Raw genomic sequence first — 22,773 nt, 5'->3', positions numbered from 1 at the left:
CCAGTTCTCCTGTCGCTCCCTTCTAGCTCCCCTGCATGATCTTTCTCTGATACCAACGCCTCAAAATGGCTGGTGTCAACAGGTGCCGCACCGGTTCCGCGCAGATTCATGTCTCCGATGGCTCCGCCGACCTGCTCGATACGGCCCTCCCCCCGATGAGCTCCAAACAGCTCGTCACCACCACGGCGACCCGTCGTGCCGTCCGTGGCTCCGAATCGTCCATCGTAATGGGCGGCTTCCGTGGCAATCAGAAGGCCGCTGCTGCGCTGGGGTTAACCCCCGAATCCATGCCCTCGGTCGTGGCCCGCAGCGCCAGCTCCCACCGACGAACAGGGAGCACCATCAAGACTGTCATGCGCAAGATCTTCACCCGCAAGCGCCGCAGTGAGACCGACAGCTTCGACGATGACATCCGCTTTAGCAATCCCCCACCGCAGCGGGTACAGAAAGACCCTCCTCCGGACAGCGGCCTGGCCTTCCACAACTCCCTCAGCTCCAAACACAGCTCTCCCCTGAACAATGAATTCGACGCCTCGATCTCCCTCAGCGACGCCCTCGACCGACTCCACGCCGGACCCCCACGTCGCCGCCGCGCCACCCTCCCCAGCCTGATCTTCTCCGACGGCGACGACGAATCGCGCGACGCGTTGGACGCCGTCGTGCACCCGCACCACGGCAGCAACGACGACATCGACGACGACCACCACCACCATGCCCGCCGCCAGATGAAGCGCCGCTCGCGCAGTGCCACCGCGCTCCGCGGCCTCGCCCGTAACCACCGCATGTCGCCCATCCAGTGGCGCCGCCGCAGCCTCGAGTCCTACATGACCATGACCGTCGCGTCGGACAGCGAGCTCTCGCCGCGCCCGCCCACGCGCACCACCGTCGCCAGCGCGCCCAAGCCGTCCACCGCGTCCATCTACGACGCCGTCCCAAGCAAACCCGACATCAACACTGACACAGACCCCGACACCGACGACGCCGAGAGCGTCGTCATCCCCCCAGACGTCGGCACGCTCGTCGCCATGCAAGGCGACAACGACACCGACAACGTCTCGCTCGCGCAGCGTCTCACCACCCTCGAGGTGAAAATGATCGACCTAGAGTTCGCCATCGCCCGCATGCAAAGCGGCCGCCCGTCCTCGCCCTCGCCCACCCCAGACCGCGTCCCCAAGCCCCAACAGCCCGAACCCAAACACCGCCCCCGCCCGTCCGCCTCCGGCACAACCACCCCCAGCGAAGACCCCGCCGACAACCGCCTCAGCGCCAGCACCATCCGCCCCAGCACGACGCCCACCCCCACCCACTCCAGCGCATACGCCCGCCCGCGCATGATGCACACCCCCTCCATGACCTCGCTCAACGACGGCGCCGGCATCTCCGTCGAGCAGTACAGCGCGCTGGTCATGCTGCTGCGCCGCGAGCAGACGGCCCGGCGTACGCTCGAGTCTGAGGTCTCGTCGCTGCGCGAGGACATCCAGGCGCTGCAGCGGCTGGCGATGGGGTCCGGGCCCGGGCCCGGGGCGGGCGGAGGCGCGGGCTCGACGTCGAGGTACCCGAGTCGCAGTGCGGAGTCGAGCGAGTTCCTGAGGCTGCGGTCGGCGCCGACAGCGGAATCAAGGTCAGGGTCAGGGTCGGGGTCTGCTGGGCGGTCGACGCGGTCGCCGTATGAGAGCAGTGCCAGCGATGAGACGGAGGGGTCGTCGGCGGGGTTTCGCTCGCGGTGGCAGTCGACGCGGCGGGTGGAGGTGGGAGGGATGATATAGCTTCTTGACTTGACTTTATTACGACTAGACCTATTTCTATTATACAGTAGCGCTGGATGCTATACAATCAAATTTAATGACCGCCCTCGCAGAAAAAAATATAGGCATAGAATAGCACCGTACACCAGCCAGACGCAGCCAACGACGGCTACGAGCTAACTGGCGCAGGCGCAGGCCCCGGCACCAGCACCAGCCTCTTCCCAAACAGCAGCGAGCGACCCAGAAAACTGCCCACACAGTGGCCGATATACGCGCCGGTAAGAATGGTAATCGGATACGCCTGCCACGGGCGGTCCCTGCCATCACCATCAGCACACACCCAACACAACCCCAAAGAAAACGAAAAGGTAGGGAACATACCAATCAAGCGGAATAGGAATAGCCCCCAACCACGCACCAACACACGTCCCCAACGCCGCCCCCCACACCGCATCCGCCGGGCGAGACGCGCCCCAGACCTCCTTCCAGACGGCGCCGTCGACGCCGTGCGTGTAGATCAGCGCGGTGGCAGCCAGCACGGCCATGTGCGCGGCGCAGAGCGCCGTCTCGGCGTGGTGGGTTGTCACGGGGGCGCCGAAGAGCACGAGACACAGGGCGAGGACGGGGGTTGCGAGGAGGGTGGTCAATGTTAGGCTGAGGAGGGAGGGCTGGCACGGTTTCTGTTAGCTTGTCGTTCACTTATACCCATATCATCTGCCGGTTGTATCCCGGTGTGGAAGGCACCGGGAAAGCTGATGGGTTGCAATGCAACGTACAATCACCTTGGCCATGACGGCATTCCCTGACGAGGAGGCGTTCGCCCGCCGCCGGTACCCCGGTTTCCCGGGCCGCAGGACCATGCCGGCTGGGATGGATTTCTTTGCCTCGCGGTCTTTCTCGTCGGGGTGATGGGCGTGGTCCTCGCCGGCGGGTGGGAGGCAGATGGTCATATAGGCGACTTGCAGGACGGCGAGCAGGGGCAGGGCGTTGGTGAGCTCGGCGACGGGGTCGGCGATCAGGGCGTGGAAGCGGGCGGCGAGCAGGGAGAGGAGGAGCAGTGGGTGGACGGTTGCGTAGGTCTGCGCGAGTTGGGTGGGTTGGATGGTTGTCGGAGGGGGCGATTTGGGAGGGGGAGGGGGTTGTGCTGGGGACGACATGGTGTCTGGGGGAATTGATGTGTTGGGTTGTTGGAGGTTGAAGGTGAAGGTGAAGTTGAGATGGTGAAGTGTTTTTGGCGGAGGTCCGGAGATTGTGATGCCTGAGGTGTCAAGTTGCCTGTTTCGGGGCGCATTCTCTCCACACTACGTACGTAGTACCACTATACCATGTCTATTCACTATGTTTACTAGTATAAGTGCATGGAAGCATAAGGCATGTATTCTATCCAACATCATTCGTAACCATAATGCATCAGGGTATGGAAGCAACGCTGACATAAGAATTCCCTCCACTACATATCATCTCCATTCATTCCATCTCACACATCAGTTGTCCAGGAACTTCTCCGTCTCGATATCCCCCTGGTGCGATTCAAACGTCGGCAGAGTCCCTGTGCCTGCAGTGCTCTCTGTCGTCTTTGGCTTGGCACCATCCGTGCCAGTGCCCTCCGCCTCAGTGGGTTGGGGCGCGATGTCCTTTGCAACCTTGGCCACCTCTGGACTGGCCGCCTTCGAGCCCGTCGCGACCGGACTGTCTGGTGTGCGGGGTTCCTCTGGAATCGCCGGTGGCAGTCCGGACCCCGTGTGAGGCGACACTGGAGAACTGGCCTGCGGTCCTTCCTTGTCCCGGGTCACGTCGATCGGGGCCGGTCGGTTACTCAGGCTGTCCTGTCCCGGAGGAGACAGAGTCTGGCTGGAAGCCGACTTCTCCGCATCTGGCTGCACGGGGCTGCGCGTGCGGTCGCGCTCACTCGACTCCTTCACGCCGTCCCGCACTTGGGCCACCTTGGCTTTGAACTTGCCGAAGAGGCTGCGCTTTTCGGGCTCCGTCGGGGGAGACTCTTTGGTGTTGTTCACCTCCGCATCAAGGCTGAGCGGTTGGTGCGCGGGATCGTGAAGCTGTGGGTCGGAGGGGGAGCTACGGCTGGAGTGGTGTCCAATCGAGCTAGTGCTACGATCGGCTCCGGGGTTGGAGGCAAGAAGGGGCGGAGACCCTAGGCCCAAACCCATCTGTTCGTTGCTCTGTTTGGACCGGTGGAAGCGCCAACTGCGACGCTGCTCTTTGCGGTCCGACCGGGACGTTTCGTCTGGCGGGTCAACGTCCGAGTAATCGGTAAAGGACGAGCGCGAATTCATCGACGGCGTCCGCGAGCCATATGGCCGCAGGGAGGTATCATGGTGGCCGGCCTCGTTGGGGCCGGTTTTGTCGTTCTTCGGGTCCGTCTGGGACGGATCATCCGGGGTCGGCGCCTTGGGAGTAGCTCCTCCGCTCTCGCTAACATCTAATCGAGAGTACGAAGCTGAAGTGGCAGCAAGGTCGGCAGGCGGCCCATGGAGGGACTGTGCAGAGCTCTGTGCGCTCTCACTAGCGCTACCAGGAATGCGTTTCTTTTTCAGCCGGTTGGGCTGGCGCGGTTCCTTGGATTCCCCACTGGGTGGTGACTTGCTGAAGAGACTGGACAGCTTCCGTTCCTTGGTGGGAGTCACCGCGGGCGGGGGAGACTGAGGCAGAACGAGGGCTTCTGAGACTGGTTTATCGGGAGCAGCCTGCGGAGTCGGTGCGGAGGCGGGAGCGGGAGCGGGAGCGGGTGCAGGTGCAGGTGCAGGAGCAGAAGCAGGGGCAGGAGAGGGAGCAGGGGCGACGACTGGCGTCGAGTTTGGGCTCTTCGGTTGGGGCCCATGTTTGGCATCGTGAGTATAAAGGGGCCCGGTCGCAGGGACGACCCCATGGGCCGCAGAAGGGGGTTTCTGCTCGGCCGGGGGCGGTGTGGATGACCGCGAGTGCTGTGCAGACGTACGACTCGGGGTGGTGCCCCCGGTCGACTCCGTTACCCGGCCATAATGCATGGCTGGGCGCATCTTGGAGGGGAGCGTGTTGCTGCGATGTACCCCCACGCCGCCCAACGAGGTGGGCGTGGCGGGACTGGGCGTGTTGGACTGGCGTGAGGTCTTAGAGGAGACGGAGACATTCCGACGGAGGCTGTCATACTTGCGAAAGCTGTCCGCGCCGGCACTGGCGCTGGAGACGGAGCGTCGGATGTTCGAATGATTCGACGGTCGGGGGGTCAAACCCCCGCCCTCGAGTTCCTTGACCGTCTGTTCATCGGCGGCGGTGCCGTTCATGCCGAAGAGGAAGTGGTCCTGGTTCTCGATCAGGAAGATTAACACATCCTGGCTCAGCTTGTATTCATCGGGCGACATGTCATGCTGCGGATGTGACAGGAGTCCCGGCTGGAAGATGGCCGACAGGTTGGCCGAGGTCATGCGGTTCTGGTCGGACTTGGAGGCGAAGACGGCGAGCAGATCGAGGATATATAGGAGGAGCTGCTTGTTCAGAGGAGGCAGCTCCCGAATCAGCTGTTGGTAGGCGGCGACGGCCTTTGCGTGGTCAAACCCGGTCCCATCGGCGGGCGGCTCGGGGCTCTGGACCTGTTTCTGATACGTGCGTAGGGGTTCGCGAAAGCGCTCATAAAACTCCAACGGAACGATCGGTTCCGGGAGTTGGTTAAGATAGCGCCGGAGGACGTTGGCGGCATCATGGACGGTATACCCCGTCCAATCGAGGCCCTTTCCATATCGCTCGGGGGAGTCAAAGATCTCCTGGAGATCCTTGATTCGTTTGGCCGAACCGTTCAGACGAAAGATTCCCTCGACATCCGTCGCTGCGACATGATCAGTACGGGCTGACGGAAAGTTCCCTGCGGAGAGAGCGTACCCTTTTCCTTCAAAAAGACCCCACATTTGGCCACAACTATCGGCACATAGCCGTAAATGAAACTCTCGCCGTTATCGTTGGTGAGGGAGATGGCGACGTTGGCGTATTTGATGCTGACGGTGAGGGGGACGCCGAAGATGCCCTGCGGTTTTTCTTCGGGGAAGTTAGCTGGGATCGCGATGGTCATCGGGACGGCCGTGTCGCATGCACACATACCTTTCGGTTCGTCCTTGCGAGTATTGCGTTTGAACTGGCGCCACCACGAGGCCAGGTCGCGTTTGGAGGGCGGCGAGGAGGGCACGACGGGCGGTTCAGCGGGGTGGAGGGATTGGAACGGCTCAGGGCCGGCAGGATGCGATTTGCCGGTGACCATGCTGGCGGATGACGGAGGACGTGCGGCGGAGTCGAGGAAGAGAGAGAGGAAGGAGGGAGAAGCGAGTCGGAGAAAAGGCCAGCGCTAAGCGACACCCCAGATCACCGTCACCGCTAACTGCACGAGAAATCCCGGGGCTGGGGACTAGCCGACCTGGCGTGGAGGGGCCGCGGACGCCGTCGGAGGGGGGAACGAAGGGAGCTGACGGGAGGCTGGACGGATTCGATACGAGGCTCCACTGGAATCGGGGAATGGAAGATGAAGGATGAAGGGGAACGGAGAGGACCTCGAGGGAGGGTCGAGGGTCGAGGGAGGGAGGGATACAGAAGGGGGAGCGAAAGGGGTCGGAATAAGGATAGGCGGATGAGAGTCAAGACGCTGGAACCGGGTTCTCGGGAGGAAAGAAGACCAGAAAGATGGAGAGTAATGAGGGATGGATGGAGAAGAGAGAGAGAGAGAGACAGGAAGAAGATAGAGAGAGAGAAAGGAGAAGATGAGATGAGAGGATCACGAGTGGCTGACAGGCCGTTGCGGTTCCGTGGATGACTCTGCATGTATGGGCGCAATAATTAATTAGAGGCAGCGATCAGCTGGCTGGCGTAATTCGACGGGAGTCGGGGATTATTTTACCCCGGAATCCTGACTGACGCATTATTCGATTATCTAGTGTTCTATACAAAGGACTACAAAGAGGTACATCCAGGTACGGAGTCGTTAGTATTGCAGATTATGACATACGCAAGTCTGCCTCCTTCGACTACTACTGTACCTAGTAGAAGTAGTATGGAGGGTCTACCACCCACAGACTAGGAAATGTCTAAGAATAGTGTTCTGCCGACCCAGATCCAAGGTTCCATCCAGCCTAGACCCTCTTGCAGACTTTCCTCCGCTATCTCTGTGTTCAACCATCGACCGCACAGTCCTCTTCCACATTATGGACTATTAGGTATCTAGAGACGAGGTACGGTCCAGTACCTCCTCCGTATCTCGATATCACTCTGATTCCCGAAATAGCACCAGACAGTACTCCGTAGTCGATAACGAATCCCTGGCTGAAACAACCCCCCGGACACCCTGTCACCACAGGATCTTCCCCCTGGCCGGTCCATGGGTATGACTGCCGATCCGTCCCTTCGTCCCTTTGCCTCCCTGGACAAGATGGAGATGGAGATGGAGAAGTCATTATGGGGAGCATTGCGTGTTGAGGGGACCACGGTTCCGTTTATGGCAGATGCTGGTGGCCCTGGTGGCGGATGTTCTTTTTTTATCCCTGCTGAGTCAGTGGCATATGCATGTCACCTGACTTCACGTGATACATATCAGGTGAGCTCACCTGATAACAGTCACGTGACTCCAAACAGAACTTGCGGAGCTCCGAAGCAGACACCATCCCGGTGATTATTATCATTCACTCCATCCATCCATCTCACTCCATCTCATCACAATGGAAGGGTAAGCTATTTTCTTTTGTACAAGGTATCCTTGCTCGGAACTTACTAACCCCACCTTAGACTCAACGCCTCGGAACAGCGCGAGTTCGCTGCGCGCATGGAGAGAAAGCAGCTGAAGGAGTTCATGACCGTACGTCCATCGCCTAGGGATATCCCAACATCCTCCTCGACACACCTTGATTTGTCATTGCTTGCCCTATGTTCCTCATCCGATCGTTGCACACCGATATTCACGACAGCTCCCCGACGATTACTGACCTCCCCAGATGTACTCCAAGCTCGTGCAGCGCTGCTTCGACGACTGCGTCAACGACTTCACCACCAAGTCGCTCATCTCCCGTGAAGAAGGCTGCGTGATGCGCTGCGTCGACAAGTACCTGAAGGGATCGGCCCGGTTGAACGAACGGTTCCAGGAGCAGAACGCGGCGATGATGCAGAGTGGCCAGATGCCCGGTCGGTAAGCATTGCGTGGGTTGTTTTCCGGTTTTTCGTGCAAGGTCTCCATTCTTTATGTGTATGATTGCTGGGCTGTGTATAATAGACTTGGTAATGGCACCTGGTGATTTCCATTACAGAATTGGAAGTAGTCTGGTAATGGGCTTCTACCGACGATGAAGCTGAAGATACCCATCGTCCGAAGATGTAATTCAGTATGGATCTGACCGTATCTCGTCGTACTCCAACTTGTCTCTCTTGAGTGTGAAGATAAGGTATATTCTCCCTGCAGATGGCTACTTTCTAGGGAATAATAAGAATGGAGCTTCTGGAGCTTTGGATGCGTTTGATTTCCTCTTATGGCGTCATGGCGCACGGGCCATCCGGAAAAGTTTGCCGTTTCGGGCATTGCTTTTCTGCAAATCTCATATCGAATCGAAGATAAATGAGGATCTAGAAGGATTACCTATGCTAATCAGTATTCTAGACAGTATTCTATCATTCTAGGCAGTATACTAGTATTATCTTAGCTAGTTGTATGCTGAACGCTTACTCTATCGGGGACTTCATCTCTGCAGACTTTCCCTATCGCGCCAAGTCAATCATAAAGCCCTCCTCTATTAATATCTCCGCGCGAGGAGAAAGTCCATTGTCATCTCCAATTCTCCGAATACTAGACGGAAAAGTGGTTATCCTCCGTCCGTACGTACGTATACCGAGTGAAGGATCCCCTCCCTTAGTCAGTCACCCCCCACCCCCTCCCTCCCCCTCACCCCACCACCTCCGACTCTTTTAAGCCACTTCTTCTTCCCTGCGCCAATCCTTCCGCTCTTCCGTCTGTTGTACAATCTTCTCCCTTCCCATCTTTCATCTCCTCACCATGGCTAGCACGGTTGGAAAGGTATGTCTCATGTTGACCCCCCCTCCCCCTCCCGTCAACGTCATAGCTAACTCTCCCAGACCATCACCTGCAAGGTAGGACCTCAACATCCATTGTTCGCATCTTAACCATCCTGACTCCTAATGCTAGGCGGCCGTCGCCTGGGGCGCTGGCGAACCCCTCTCCATTGAGGATATCGAAGTCGCTCCCCCCAAGGCCCACGAGGTCCGCATCCAGATCCACCATACCGGTGTCTGCCATACCGATGCCTACACCCTGTCTGGCAAGGACCCCGAGGGTGCCTTTCCCGTCGTGCTCGGCCACGAGGGCGCCGGTATTGTCGAGTCCGTCGGCGAGGGCGTCACTTCCGTGAAACCCGGCGACTATGTTGTTGCGCTCTAGTAAGCTGCGCCGGATCTGAGGACGTACTCGAGGTCGATGGCTAACTCCGATAGCACTCCCGAGTGCCGGGAGTGCAAGTTCTGCAAGTCCGGCAAGACCAACCTCTGTGGCAAGATCCGGGCCACCCAGGGGAAGGGTGTCATGCCCGACGGTACCTCGCGCTTCAAGGCCCGCGGCAAGGACCTCCTCCACTTCATGGGCACCTCCACCTTCTCGCAGTACACCGTGGTGGCCGACATCTCCGTCGTCGCCGTGACCCCCAAGATCGCCACCGACCGCTCCTGTCTGCTCGGCTGCGGTATCACCACCGGCTACGGTGCCGCCGTGGTCACCGCCAAGGTCGAGGAGGGCTCCAATGTGGCCGTCTTCGGAGCCGGCTGCGTCGGTCTGTCTGTCATCCAGGGTGCTGTCAAGAACAAGGCCGGCAAGATCATTGTTGTGGATGTCAACGACAGTAAGGAGTCGTGGGCGCGCAAGTTTGGTGCCACCGATTTTGTCAACCCCACTAAGCTCAACGGCAAGACCATCCAGGAGCACCTGATCGAGATGACCGACGGCGGTTGCGACTACACCTTTGACTGCACGGGTAACGTTGGTGTCATGCGGGCTGCGCTGGAGGCGTGCCACAAGGGCTGGGGTGAGAGCATCATCATCGGTGTTGCCGCTGCCGGACAGGAGATTTCCACTCGTCGTAAGTTCTTCTGCCTTGGTTGTAACGGTGAAAGAGAGACTAACATCTGCAGCCTTCCAACTGGTCACGGGCCGCGTGTGGAAGGGATGTGCCTTTGGAGGCATCAAAGGTCGCTCCCAGCTCCCCGGCCTCGTGGATGACTACCTGGCGGGTAACCTGAAGGTGGACGAGTTCATCACCCACCGGGAGCCCCTGAGCAACATCAACCACGCGTTTGAGCAGATGAAGGCGGGCGACTGCATTCGCTGTGTGGTGGATATGTCGTAGATGAGGGATGAAAAGTGTTTAATAGTAACGAAGTTAGGAATGTAATTTGTGACGCTGTCATTATATATATTCGTCCCCAAGGTTTTCCTCAAGGTCCCCACAATATACTACATATACCGTCATAGTACTTTTTCCATTTCTACTTCATTTCTTATCCGTTTCTGTCCCAAGAGATACTCTTACAAGGGGTTTCACTATTGCAGTCGCTCAGGGATCCCCTGTGCCGAATATCCGACAATTCCCGCGTCCATCGCCAACCACGATAGCCGAGTTGTGGTTGTCGCAAGAAACCGACAGAGAAGCCTTGCGGTGCTCCACTTGGTCCACCAAGTCTGCCTGAGGGCGTCTTCGGTCCAGGTACGCAGCGGTCGAGGGCCTAGCAATGCTATGAGCTGAGTCTGCTGCGATCTTTCTACCTGTTTGTTGCGGTCGTCCAGATGTTCTGAAGTGCCCGATTTCCCTTCCGGCGAGGATTGTATACATCGTCCCCCTACCGACACAAACAGAACAGGATGGACACACCCACCCTCCGGCCAGGCGTTTACCACCTAAGATCCCTTTCTGGCGCATGCTCACCGACCAAGGTGCCATCACGCAGGCTATCCTGGACGACTAGCCCGGCATCATGGTCGGGATGATTATTGGCGTGCATGCCCGCGCCGTTCTTGTTCTATCGGTACGGGGCAGTGATTCGCACGAGGTGTCCGTATGCGGCTGAGTCGGAGCGGTATCTGCTGCGGTTGCAGGGGATGCGAAAGGGGATGGTGATAGAATAGACGTGGTATAGAGTTTTTCGCAGTTGTGAGGGGAAGTTGGAGTTTTCCGACGGTTCTCCGCTGAGGAGATGTGGGGAATAGTCTTGCGTATTTATTGAGATATCATGGTTGGAGATAGTACTCGTAGGATACCCTGCTATGTGGTTGTCTACTCGAGATGATGCCATTCAGGCACATACAAAAAAGATGTTACTACGGAAATGTGGCGGTTAGTGTCCTACTCGCCTCGCCTCGAGCGTCTACCTACACGTTTGTCTACTCCCACCTGTTCTATGATTACGCGTAGGCTCCATACTTCTGGCGCCCTAACCACCTGGGGCTTGGGCCCAGATCTCATAGATGCTCAGCCAGCTAATGACTCCGATCTACTCCTCGACGCAGCAACTACCGTTGTCCTGGACAGCGCAAACCAATCTATAGAAGGAACCGTCAAGCTCCAGCAGTCACAAGTAGCAAGCTCAACGCTCCCTCCTTCCTCACCACTCAACACTTGCTACACACTCAGGAAGGAACAATGTAGCCGCATATATCTACTCCCCCTGACCCCCTCCCATTCTCCTCCATCCATCTACACATCCACGCTCGTTACACTCCCATCGTCAACCAGTATAACTACCCATCTACATCCAGCAGACTATACTCGCCCTTCTGCGTCGCACTCATGGCAAACAACGACGGCAATGCGCCCTCCGACGGGGCTAAACGTGAAGGGCCCCTCCGCCGAGCCTACAACTACATCAGTATGGCCTCTTCCCCCCTGCACCCCATAGCTGTACTGATACTCGCAATAGGACATCCACGGACTGCAAGATCACGACGTCGCCGGACGCCCGCCAACGTGGCACAGCCTCCTGCCGTGCCCTCGACCGTGACGGCAAATGTACCGCCGGCTGGCTCATCGTCCGCGGGGGCAAATGTACCGCCGGCTGGCTCGTCAGCTGCGCCGCAAAACGATGGGCAAAACAATGGCCAAAACAATGGCCAAAACAATGCGCAGAACGATCAGCCCGGGGATCAGGACGACGGGGAGTCAGCCGGGTGGCCACGTGGGAAGCCACAGGGGTGGATAGACCCATCTGCGCAGGCTTCCGGGCAGCAAGATGGAGACGGCCAAGGAGCATCGGGCACTGCACTGTCGGAATCAGATACTTCCACGAACACCATGTTCAACAAAATGTTTAAGAGCACTAGAAGCGGGCGCAAAAAGTGATTAGACGGGGTTTGATCCTTCATCGATATGCGAAACACTGGATTACATCAAACACTATGCAGAGACATTATGGTACATCCGGTTGACCGGCGGCTGCCTTGGTGGTGAGGGATGGGGAACGGAACTGGACGGATCAGGATGAGCATGGGGTATATGGCAGTCCAAGATGCAAGTAGGGAATAAACAACATAGCAAACGTCAGAACACAAGATCAATATCAATACACCAGATGCCCTGCGGGAATGAACACCTGCCACCGGAAAGCGCCATGGAGTCAAGTAAATAATCATATCATCATCAATCGGGTCGTCCGTCGCTCGGGGAAGCGGCGTGGCCCCGGAGAAGGAGGCGGACCGTACGATCCGCTATCGTAGGGGCCGGCGGGAGGCCGCAGGCTAGGACCAGACATAGGGCCTGGTCCTGGCCCGTACGGCCGCATACCTGGTCCCGGCCCCTGGTAACCAGCTGGCGGCGGAGGATATCCGCGCGAGTAGCCCCGCGAATGCGCCAGCGGGGATGACGGCATGGTCGGGCGACGGAAGCGATGGGGTGACATGGACGCGGCCGCACGGCGTGCGTCCCGTTCACAATATACCAACCCATTCCATTCAAAGTACTCGCCCTTGAGCAGGATATGGCACGTGCGACAGGTCAGGCAATCCGGGTGGAACTTTTGTGAGTCGCCCGGGCCGCGGCCGGTGCGTTCCACCGTCTCCAAGTACTGGCCCTCGATGCCGGTGTGGCAGGTGTGGCACACGGAGCCGTTTCGCTCGTGGTAATGCTGGGCGCAGAAGGGCCGATCATCCAGGACGTAAAAATCGGCCGTTTGGAACGGCGTGCGGCAGTCGTAGCAGACGAAGCACGCCTTGTGATACCGACCGGTCAGGCGGCCGTCTGCGGACGACACGGACTTCCCCATGATCATCTCCCCGCAGCCGCGACAACGACCCTTGGGCCGCGGCGGCGGACGGGCCACGGGCTCGGTGGCAGACCGCGTCATGGTCGGCCTGTCGGGGAGGGCATTGTCATCGGAGGTCGGCGCGGATGGGGCAGGATGAGTCGCGTTCTTGGGGGGCTGGCTCGGCGCCATACTGAAGCCGCCTCGATTAATAGCCGGGTCTGTGGGAGAGTCGGGACTGAACAGTGCCTCCGGGATGCGGGGAGCTTCCAGCTCGACGGGACTCTCGGTGCGGAGGGGCTCGTCCAGGACGGGCTTCAGCCCCGGGTCGCTGGGGTGTTCCTCGACGGGGCCGAGCCGGCCCAGGTCGGAGGGTTTGCGCCGCGAGCTGGCCTCCGACGCGACGCTGGAGAAGGAGGTGCCGCTGCGGGAGTCGGAGGGGGAGGATTCCGAGGAGGTGGTGACGCTTTCGGTGGTGCTGTTGGGGGCTGCGTGGCCGGCGCCGTCGAGGCCCAGGGCGCGCGCGAAGCTCGTCACGGAGAGGTTGCTCTCGCTGTTGGCGTCGGAGTTCTTCCGCCCGTGCGCATCGCCGTGGTTCTCCGCGTCTGTGGGGTGGAGGTGGTCGGATGTTGGCGGCCGGAAGGCTTTGTATTCGTGGTTGCTGGAGGAGACGGATGGGGAGCGCGCCTCGGACAGGTCTGGGAGGTCCAGTGGGGGGCCATGCGTGCTGTGCGACGGGCTGTGGAAGAAGAGCTCTGCGGAGCCGCGGGAGCTGCTGAGTCGCTCAGAGGTGGCGTTGGACGAGGGACGCAGCGGGCTGGGGGCGGGTTTGTCGGCGTCACGCTTGGGGGCGAGCTGCTCGGCCGAGTTGCGGAAGTCGAAGCTCGTGCTGTCGGCTTTGCCGTCATGGCGGGGGAAGACGTCGGAAACGCTGGAGTCAGAGAAGGCGGAGGAGAAGTGCGGGATGGTTGGGGGGATGGGCGGGACATCGTCGAGGTATTTATAGGCGTAGGAGATGCTGCCGAAGGAGGGCCGGCGGCTCGAGATGGCGGTTGACCGCTTAGAGTTGGTGTCGTAGCGCGAGCTTGCGAGGGACGTCCGGTAGCTACTCCGGCTGTCGACGGAGGCGCTGTGCTTGTGCTGACCCTGGGGATCTGGTAGCGGGACGTCATCCTTGGGCACGGGGGGCGGCGGAAGGCCCTTGTCCATGACCAGGGGGAGGTGAGCGCTTGCAGGGGGCGGATGGCCGGCGGAGGCCATTGCGTTGGCGTACTGCGGGGAGGGCACAGGTGGAGCGGTGTTTGGGTCGTTCAGCACGGCCATCCCTGAGGGGTTGCGGGTCGACATGGATCGGGGGAGAGGGAAGGTCGGGAGGTCGCCGTCCAGCCCGGGGGAGTGCGGATCCATGGGGAGTGGTGTCGTCTGGCTCCGTTGGGGTGTTCGGAGCGGCGAGGGGGTGAGAGCACCCTGATCAGGGTCGCCATCGGGGCGTAAGAATGGTTGGTCTGAGGAAGGTTACTGCATGTTCGGGCTGGAGATGGACCCGGAGAGCATACTGGCTTTGGAGGGATCGATGGGCGCTGGTCTGGCCGCACTTCTGGGCGGGACTTCATACACATATTTGGGTGGTGGCCTCGGCGGCGAGGGAGCTGTGCGCGTCAGCATGTGTTGTAGGTGAGGAATAGGAGTTCTGACTGAGGGGGTATACCTCGGGCTGTGGTGCAGATGTGGTCTCCCATGGCGGAGATTTCCACACTCATGCCGCAGTTGGAGCATTTGATCGAGGGCAAGAGGCCTGGATCCATGGTGAAGAGGTGATAGACAGTGGTTCATGGGAGAAGAGCATCAGGAGTCTCCGTTATCAGTAGATGCCATGGGAAGATGATGAACCTCTAGCATCTGGATCGAGTGAGTGATGGTACTGTTAGAAGAGATTAATCATGACCAGACTGAACTCGGTATCGGCGTCATGTCATCAGTGTCGTCAGCCTCATAATTATGATATGATGTTATGAAGAAGGGTGAAGACGGCGTGGATGCGACAACGATGGTAAATAAGTTGCTCCAAAGGTACAGAAGAAGCCCTCGTGGGTCGGGTGTCCCATCGGGCTTAGCGGCGGCGCTAGTGCGCACTAGTCTGCTTTAGTCCGGTCTAGCGCATCAACACGCGTTCTCGCTTGTTCCATCACCACATTGCTTTTCTCCTGATTCAGCCAGTGAGTCTTCTTCGCTATCTATACTGGGATGTCCTCACTCGCTTGCGATTCTAATTCTAAGAATAACAACCTATGGCTATTGTCATGGTCTAAACTCACTGACCCCTGAACACGCAGATCATAAGGGGCTCTCCAGATGCACGACCCTCGGATCTTCTTGTCTCTGCTGCCTCTGGAGTCGGGATTGGCCCAGAAAGCCTCTCATTTCCCCATATCCCATCCCTTAAACTCTTTCAAGAAAGGCTCTGGATTCGCCGTCCTTACCCGAGACAGTATGCTCTCCGGCGATCCGCTCAGTCCAGACCTGTCAGGCCGACCGGCTCCTTGCGTATGCCATCGACAAATCCTCCGATTCAGATAAAAATAACCCAGTGCACGTCCGTGTGCCTGTCTCTCGATGCTCCGATCCGATTCTGTGCGACTTTAGCGGACTGTTTTCGTCTGCCCAAGGAGGATCAACTAGATACGAACCGCTGATCCTCGTCCCGTGGCTCTGCCGTCGGAGAATCCACCACTCACGAGAGACACCACGCAAGCGATTCGGCAGGGGAAAGGGGTTCGATCGTTCTCTGCTGGTGGTTCTCGCCAGGAAAGTCTATTAGATGAATTTTCGCTTGGGATGCACTGCGGCGGCAATTTCGGGAATCTTGGTGCCTGGTGATGATATATATCCACTGTGGCTCCCATCCCTCGCATGATGGGATGATTTTCAACGGCTTCCCATTTGATTGGGACGTCGAGTGTACGGAGTGTTGTCTGAACTCTGTAGACGATTGTCAGACTGGCAGTCGGAGACTTAATGAGGCGGAATCTTCCTTGCTCATGGTAGGATACCGACTGCGACCCTTGGGACGATTAGAAGATCCGACCTGACCTGAAAGATGAGAATGTAAATCGCAATGTCTGTTTCCCTCACATTGGGACTTCATCTGTAGTGTTCGCTTTAATGCTATCTATAATTCTATGGCTTGAGTTGGGCTTTTATCGAGGTATACACAACCAGTGCATTCATCCAGAGCTACGAGCATCTTCCCGAGCACGCCCCCAGCGACACCGAGGACCCTGGTGTACTGCACTACCTTACGCACTCTGCACAAAGCTTCACCGCAGCGGGATAATATCCACTCCGCTGTCTGGTGCTTGGCAGGGTTGTCTTCTATAGGAAACACCCCTGACTGATTATCGCGGCAATCGTGCGATGGGGTTGCGCGTCTGGTGGGTTCGCATCATCACTCCGAATCTGCAATTCCAGGGACGGCATGCCGGTGGGTCGTGTCTGCTAGAAATAGTACTTCGCAGTCTAATAAATGTGCTCTGTGTCCGGAGTATGCGACTGAGACGAAGTATCGAGCCGGTACTGCGATAGTAAATAGCGATGACTTTTTAAGTCGACACCAATCTTGATTGGGGAACAATGTTCTTGGATGGGAGTCCGGGGTGACTGCATATATCTCTTTCACGACACCTGTGCATAGTCTCTTATACAGAATATGAAATCTCCTCTACTTATCTCAACTCCGTACCTTGTAAGAGAAAATCCCTTATGCCTCCAGATGTCAACCCCCCGCAAACAGACGCGATGATTCAGGGGTAACCACGCAACCATGGTACTGCTCCGAGTTTCCGCCCCAACAGCACACACACACACACACACACACACACACACACACACACCATTCTGCTGCCTACCGTCAGCTTCCGGTTCGTGTCGCCGTCCCTTGGTCTCTTCGTCTCGTCTCCTTGTTGGAAAATTTCCTCTGATTATTCACTCAATGAGCTCCGGTCGGGCCAATTTACCTGCACTGCAAGTCCTCCAGTACAAAACTTCCAGTAGGAGTACCCCATACGGAGAGCTTGACCCACTTGACGCGCAGACCACACGGTGTCCAAACCCACTTCATACGGTGTCAGTTGTGCTGTTTATGAAGGATACTTGGGCAGACTCGCAGCACGGCATTTCGCATTGTGTGTTGTCCATCGTAGTGCCAAGTCGATATCTAAGATGATTGGATGACACGCGACCGCTCCCACTCACGATAGAACTCGGTTCGGGAGGGAGGCTGCCAAAAGAGGCGTAGGACAGCAAAGGATGAGGTTAGCGCCATACCGGACCTGCATTGACCGGGGGAGTGGGGAAGGGCTAGATTGTCGGATGGCAGGGATCGAGAGGAATTTTCAGTGAATAGAGGTCAATTGACAGGCAGTTGATAACTGATGATGGTCAATCCCAGAGAATGCATGGCAGTTGATGCAACATTCCTGGTGGCTGCATCTGTCAATGTCAGTCGATCGTGCGAGGGGCGATCAAGAGACTCTCCACCGGAGGGGACTGTTCCTGACCGCTCTTTGTCCAGAGTACTCGGTATGTACTAGTAGTCGACACTAGCTAGTAGTGTACCAGAGAGTACCCAGAGAGTGCCTAGGTACTCACTCCGTGGTACTCCGTAGTAACCGGTAGGACTGATGTGGTGAAGCCGGAAGGGGACGGACGGGTGGAGGAACAACTCCCGTGACTTAAATACTACCCCTCGATCCGTTTTCTCTCTCTTCTTCTTCTCTTCTTCTCCCACCCACAGTTTCGCTGCTCGTCAATTCCATACGATCACTCTCTTCGAGGCGTGATCGCGAAACACCGTCAAAATTTTCGCCACACTTCTTAACTCGTGAGTCCATCCAATTCACCATCTAATGCCTTCATTCCCCATTCTAACCAACTCCCCCAGGCGTCACCACCCGTTCAACGGCCGGCGCTCGTCCAACCGCGGAGGGGCACCGGATTACGCATTATACGTCCAGTAAATCCGTGCCATCTTGCTAAAAACATCCTCCCGCCAATCTCCATCCCATCGTCAATCCCTGTGAGACAATGGCTCCCCACGCAAGTTCGGATGTTGCTGCCAATGGCGCCGTGAACGGGTCGGCTCGTGCCTCGACCACCCCCCTGTTTACCGTCAACTCGCCCAATGTCGTCTACACCGACACCGAGATCAAGAGCAAGTATGCCTACCACACCACCGATGTCACCCGCACCGCCGACAACAAGTTGGTGGCCACCCCCAAGGCCACTGACTACCACTTCAAGGTCGACCGCCGCGTCGGCAAGGTTGGTGTCATGATGGTCGGCTGGGGTGGCAATAACGGCTCCACCGTCACCGCCGGTATCATCGCCAACCGTCGCGGTCTCACTTGGGAGACCCGGGAAGGCACCCAGGCGTCCAACTACTACGGCTCCGTCGTCATGGGGTCCACCATCAAGCTGGGAACCGACGCCAAGACCGGAGAGGAGATCAACATTCCCTTCCACGACATGCTGCCCATGGTCCACCCCAACGATCTCGCCATCGGTGGTTGGGACATTAGCGGCATGAACCTCGCCGAAGCCATGGACCGGGCCGGAGTGCTCGAGCCGACGCTCAAGCAGCAGGTGCGCAAGGAAATGGCCGAGATGAAGCCGCTGCCCAGCATCTACTACCCGGACTTCATCGCGTCCAACCAGGAGGACCGGGCCGACAATGTGCTCGAGGGCTCCAAGGCCTGCTGGGCCCACGTGGAGAAGATCCAGCAAGACATGCGGGACTTCAAGGCGCAGAACGGCCTCGACAAGGTGATCGTCATGTGGACGGCCAACACCGAGCGGTACGCCGACATTCTCCCCGGGGTCAACGATACCGCCGAGAACCTGGTCAACTCCATCAAGACCGGCCATCTGGAGGTGTCCCCCTCGACCGTCTTCGCCGTGGCGTGTATTCTGGACAACGTGCCGTTCATCAACGGTTCCCCCCAGAACACCTTCGTGCCCGGTGCCATTGACCTGGCCGAGAAGCACAAGGCGTTCATCGGCGGTGACGACTTCAAGTCGGGCCAGACCAAGATGAAGTCGGCGCTTGTGGACTTCCTCATCAACGCCGGTATCAAGCTCACCTCGATCGCCAGCTACAACCACCTCGGCAACAACGACGGCAAGAACCTGAGCTCCCAGAAGCAGTTCCGCTCCAAGGAGATCTCCAAGTCCAACGTGGTGGATGATATGGTGGCGGCCAACCAGATCCTCTACGCTAAGGACGAGCACCCCGATCACACCGTGGTGATCAAGTACATGCCGGCTGTGGGCGACAACAAGCGCGCGCTGGACGAGTACTACGCCGAGATCTTCATGGGCGGCCACCAGACCATCTCGCTGTTCAACATCTGCGAGGACTCCCTGCTGGCGTCGCCTCTGATCATCGATCTGGTTCTCATCGCCGAGATGATGACCCGCATCAGCTGGAAGGCTGACGAGGCCGGCGAGTACAAGGGCTTCCACAGCGTGCTCAGCGTGCTGAGCTATATGCTGAAGGCTCCTCTGACCCCGCCTGGCACTCCGGTCGTCAACGCGCTGAACAAGCAGCGCAGCGCTCTGACCAACATCTTCCGTGCTTGCGTCGGCCTGCAGCCCGAGTCGGAGATGACTCTGGAGCACAAGCTCTTCTAGGTCTTGACCTTATCTTATCTAGTCCAACTCTAGTCACTCATTAATTGACATACTACCACTATCTGAACTCCTACCACTAAGTAGTCTTCTGCAGCGCTCCAATCTCCGAGTACGCATTCAAGGCCAACTGCCCGCCCAGATGCGCGTAGAGCACATTGCCCATAATCTTGCCCTTGCGGATCAAATCGACCATGCCGGCGAAGCTCTTGCCCTCGTACACGGGGTCCGTGATGAACGCCTCCATGCGGGCGGCATACTCGATGGCGTCCCACGTCGCCTTGTCCGGGATACCATACGTGCCAGCATGATACCCCTCCTCGAGGAGCACATCCTCCTCGGTAACATCCTCCGCGCTCAGCCCAATCTTAACCGCCGTATTCTTCGCAATGCGCAGCACCTGCGCCCGCGTCTCCGCCGGCTTCGCCGACGCATCGATCCCCAGCACCGTCCGCCGCGGCTCGTCCGGATACATCCTCTCCAGCAACTTAAACCCGGCCACCATGCCCGCCATCGTCGACCCGGTCACCGCACACACCACGATCGTGCCAAACCGCACCCCCATTTCCCTCTCCTGCTCGCGCACCTCAAACGCCCACCGCGCAAACCCCAGCCCGCCCAGCGGATGGTCCGACGCCCCCGCGGGGATATAGTACGGCCGCTCCCCGGCCGCCTCGCACTCCGCCCGCAGCGCCGCCAGCGTCTGCTTGTGCTCGATGCCGAACCCGGACGCGTCCAGCCGCACGTCCGCCCCCATCAGCCGCGACAGCTGGATGTTGCCGACCCGCTCGTACCCCGGGTCCGTCCAGTCCACCCAGTGCTCCTGCACGAGCCGCGCCTTCAGCCCCGTGCGCGCGGCGGCGGCGGCCACCTGCCGCGTGTGGTTGCTCTGCACGCCGCCGATGCTGATGAGCACGTCCGCGTGCTGCGCGAGCGCGTCGGCGACGAGGTACTCGAGTTTGCGGGTCTTGTTGCCCCCGTAGGCGAGCCCGGAGTTGAGGTCATCGCGCTTGGCGTAGATGGTTGCGCTGGTATTGAGGTCGGCGGTTATGCGGGGGAGGGCGTGGATGGGTGATGGGCCGAGGGTGAGGGGGTGGCGGGGGATGGAGGCGAAGGGGGGTGGGAGGGGGATTTTCTATTGTATCCTGTGGAGGTAGTAGATGTATGTGGATATAGTATGTAGTTGTAGACGTAGGAGGTGGGAGTTGTAATGGAAGTAGAGGGGTGTAGACGGTTATATAGATGGGCTTTTCTGGCCGAAAAGTATACCAACATCAGATAGGACTAGTTATCACCTTAGTATAGTACCACTAGGATATAGTTCTCTCACTGCTATTCACGGCATCATGTTCTCGTTGGAAAAACAGCAAAAACCAACAGTAGATAATCCTTTGGCCCGTAAGCACTAAGTATACACCCTCTATAAAGCACACCACAACACTCACCCCAACCAGCCGTCAAAACAACAACACAAAACCCCAAGAACAATCAAAATGCCCAAAGTCCTGATCCTCGCAACCCGCAGACCCGACATCTCCCCCGCAACATTCCGCACGCGCTACGAAGCACACGTCGACCTCCTCAAACGCATCTCCACCTCGGACTTTCCCCTCTCGCACCGGCGCAGCTACATCGCCCGCACAGCGGCCACCACCACCACCTCTCCGCCGGAAAACGAGCAACCACCCCCGCGCAATGCAGCCACCCCAGCCGCGGTGATAGTCGGCCAGCAGGCCGACTTTGACTTTGACGCCGTCGCGGAACTGACCTTTGCCGATGACGCCGCGCTGCAGGCGTTTATGGCGAAGGTGTCGGCGCCCGAGGCGGCGCAGCAGATTGCGGCGGATGAGGAGGGGTTTTTGGATCGGGGGCGGTTGAGGATTGTCATGTTAGGGGAGGTGGTTGAAAGTACTACTAGTGCTAATTAATGATGCTGGCTGGGGGAGTGGTTGTATACAAGCAAGATATCAGGTCAATGCATTTTTCTAGACTGATACATGTAATGAATGATCGACTGTCTGCACTAGCTCACAGGCACCAACACCAACTTGCACTGGGACGTTTAGAACAACGACTGCAGCCAGTCCATGAAACCACCAGATCCACCGGAAGCAGAGCCAGAGGGCACGGCGCCAGACGGGAACCCAGAAGGTGCAGAACCCTGTCCAAATCCACCAGGGAAGACAGACGGCTCAGAGCCCTGACCGAAACCGCCAGGGAAGCCAGACGGCACGGGGCCAGAAGGGATAGGGCCGGTGGGACTAGGACCCTCGCCGGGGAAGCCAGAGGGAACAGGACCGGAGGGCTGAGGGCCCGATGGAGCGCCGCCGCCGAACTGGGGAGAGCGCACTTTTATGCCTGAGCGGTCAGGGAGCCCCGAAGGAAAACCGGTGGGAGCAGGGCCGGTAGGAGCGGGCCCAGAAGGCTCGGAGCCACCGGGGAAGCCGGGGAAGCCGGACGGAGGAGGGCCCGGAGGGAAGCCCGATGGGAAGCCGGACGGGAACCCAGTAGGGAAGCCGGAGGGGAATGGGAAGCCCGAGGGCGGAGGGCCGGGAGGGAAGCCAGAGGGCAGACCAGAGGGAGGGCCCCCGGGGAAGCCGCCCTGCGTGCCGGTGGGTTGGACATCGGTAGGGAACGCTTGGCTGTCCTGGTTCTTGACGGGGACAGCCAGGGAGGAGCCCAGCAGGCTGAGAAGGAGGGCAGCGGTTTGAGGCTTCATTGTGGAGGTTTGAAAAAGAGTGTTTGAAAAGGATAGAATGTAGGCAGCCAGGCCAGAGGATAAGAGAATGGAATGTGCAGACTTCAGTCACCGGGACTATGAGTTGGAAGCATCACTTCGTAGGGGACGCACGAAGCGGTTTAAATATCTTGCTGCTCGTCCAGCTGCCTGGCTTGCTGATCCAGGTTGATGAATGGACGGGATAACCTCATGTCCTGGTGGTTTCAGCCTGCCGGCAAAGTAGACAATGCCTGCACGCGTCAGCTCCCGGCTGTCCCGAAGACAATGGAGTACACAGGGTTAGAAACGTCTATCCCGACGATCCTACGCTCTAGAATCAGCTCCAACAGCCACAAACCGCTGATTGAT

At 58.5% G+C, this 22,773-nt stretch overlaps 8 protein-coding genes across 8 annotated transcripts; 4 read left to right on the top strand and 4 right to left on the bottom strand.

The window, feature by feature from the left end:
- Positions 1 to 65: 65 nt before the first annotated feature.
- Positions 66 to 1,766, top strand: ATEG_08143 (uncharacterized protein; the record flags this gene model as incomplete). Its single annotated transcript, XM_001216764.1, has 1 exon — positions 66 to 1,766. The coding sequence occupies one exon, from the start codon at positions 66 to 68 to the stop codon at positions 1,764 to 1,766; it is 1,701 nt and encodes a 566-aa protein (XP_001216764.1).
- A 148-nt stretch (positions 1,767 to 1,914) lies between these two features.
- Positions 1,915 to 3,149, bottom strand: ATEG_08142 (PIG-F family protein; the record flags this gene model as incomplete). The annotated part of the gene is made up of 4 exons (XM_001216763.1): positions 1,915 to 2,062; positions 2,127 to 2,413; positions 2,522 to 3,046; positions 3,147 to 3,149. The coding sequence occupies 4 exons, from the start codon at positions 3,147 to 3,149 to the stop codon at positions 1,915 to 1,917; spliced, it is 963 nt and encodes a 320-aa protein (XP_001216763.1).
- Positions 3,150 to 3,229: 80 nt separating this feature from the next.
- Positions 3,230 to 5,991, bottom strand: ATEG_08141 (putative Rho GTPase activator (Sac7); the record flags this gene model as incomplete). The annotated part of the gene is made up of 3 exons (XM_001216762.1): positions 3,230 to 5,565; positions 5,619 to 5,786; positions 5,835 to 5,991. The coding sequence occupies 3 exons, from the start codon at positions 5,989 to 5,991 to the stop codon at positions 3,230 to 3,232; spliced, it is 2,661 nt and encodes an 886-aa protein (XP_001216762.1).
- Positions 5,992 to 7,435: 1,444 nt separating this feature from the next.
- On the top strand, positions 7,436 to 7,903 carry tim9 (protein transporter TIM9; the record flags this gene model as incomplete). The annotated part of the gene is made up of 3 exons (XM_001216761.1): positions 7,436 to 7,443; positions 7,503 to 7,572; positions 7,709 to 7,903. The coding sequence occupies 3 exons, from the start codon at positions 7,436 to 7,438 to the stop codon at positions 7,901 to 7,903; spliced, it is 273 nt and encodes a 90-aa protein (XP_001216761.1).
- An 854-nt stretch (positions 7,904 to 8,757) lies between these two features.
- ATEG_08139 (bifunctional alcohol dehydrogenase/S-(hydroxymethyl)glutathione dehydrogenase) lies at positions 8,758 to 10,117 on the top strand (the record flags this gene model as incomplete). Its single annotated transcript, XM_001216760.1, has 4 exons — positions 8,758 to 8,778; positions 8,908 to 9,158; positions 9,213 to 9,850; positions 9,903 to 10,117. The coding sequence occupies 4 exons, from the start codon at positions 8,758 to 8,760 to the stop codon at positions 10,115 to 10,117; spliced, it is 1,125 nt and encodes a 374-aa protein (XP_001216760.1).
- A 2,184-nt stretch (positions 10,118 to 12,301) lies between these two features.
- On the bottom strand, positions 12,302 to 14,408 carry ATEG_08138 (uncharacterized protein; the record flags this gene model as incomplete). Its single annotated transcript, XM_001216759.1, has 2 exons — positions 12,302 to 12,353; positions 12,463 to 14,408. The coding sequence occupies 2 exons, from the start codon at positions 14,406 to 14,408 to the stop codon at positions 12,302 to 12,304; spliced, it is 1,998 nt and encodes a 665-aa protein (XP_001216759.1).
- A 3,675-nt stretch (positions 14,409 to 18,083) lies between these two features.
- Positions 18,084 to 21,674, top strand: ATEG_08137 (inositol-3-phosphate synthase INO1; the record flags this gene model as incomplete). The annotated part of the gene is made up of 5 exons (XM_001216758.1): positions 18,084 to 19,654; positions 19,773 to 20,756; positions 21,007 to 21,083; positions 21,114 to 21,573; positions 21,650 to 21,674. The coding sequence occupies 5 exons, from the start codon at positions 18,084 to 18,086 to the stop codon at positions 21,672 to 21,674; spliced, it is 3,117 nt and encodes a 1,038-aa protein (XP_001216758.1).
- Positions 21,675 to 21,747: 73 nt separating this feature from the next.
- ATEG_08136 (uncharacterized protein) lies at positions 21,748 to 22,404 on the bottom strand (the record flags this gene model as incomplete). The annotated part of the gene is made up of 1 exon (XM_001216757.1): positions 21,748 to 22,404. One exon carries the CDS (start codon positions 22,402 to 22,404, stop codon positions 21,748 to 21,750), a length of 657 nt encoding a protein of 218 aa, XP_001216757.1.
- Between the last annotated feature and the right edge of the window lie 369 nt (positions 22,405 to 22,773).

The sequence above is a fragment of the Aspergillus terreus genome, genomic scaffold (assembly GCF_000149615.1).
Source record: "Aspergillus terreus NIH2624 scaffold_12 genomic scaffold, whole genome shotgun sequence".
Lineage (NCBI taxonomy): Eukaryota > Fungi > Ascomycota > Eurotiomycetes > Eurotiales > Aspergillaceae > Aspergillus > Aspergillus terreus.
This window is presented reverse-complemented; position numbering and strand designations above follow the sequence as displayed.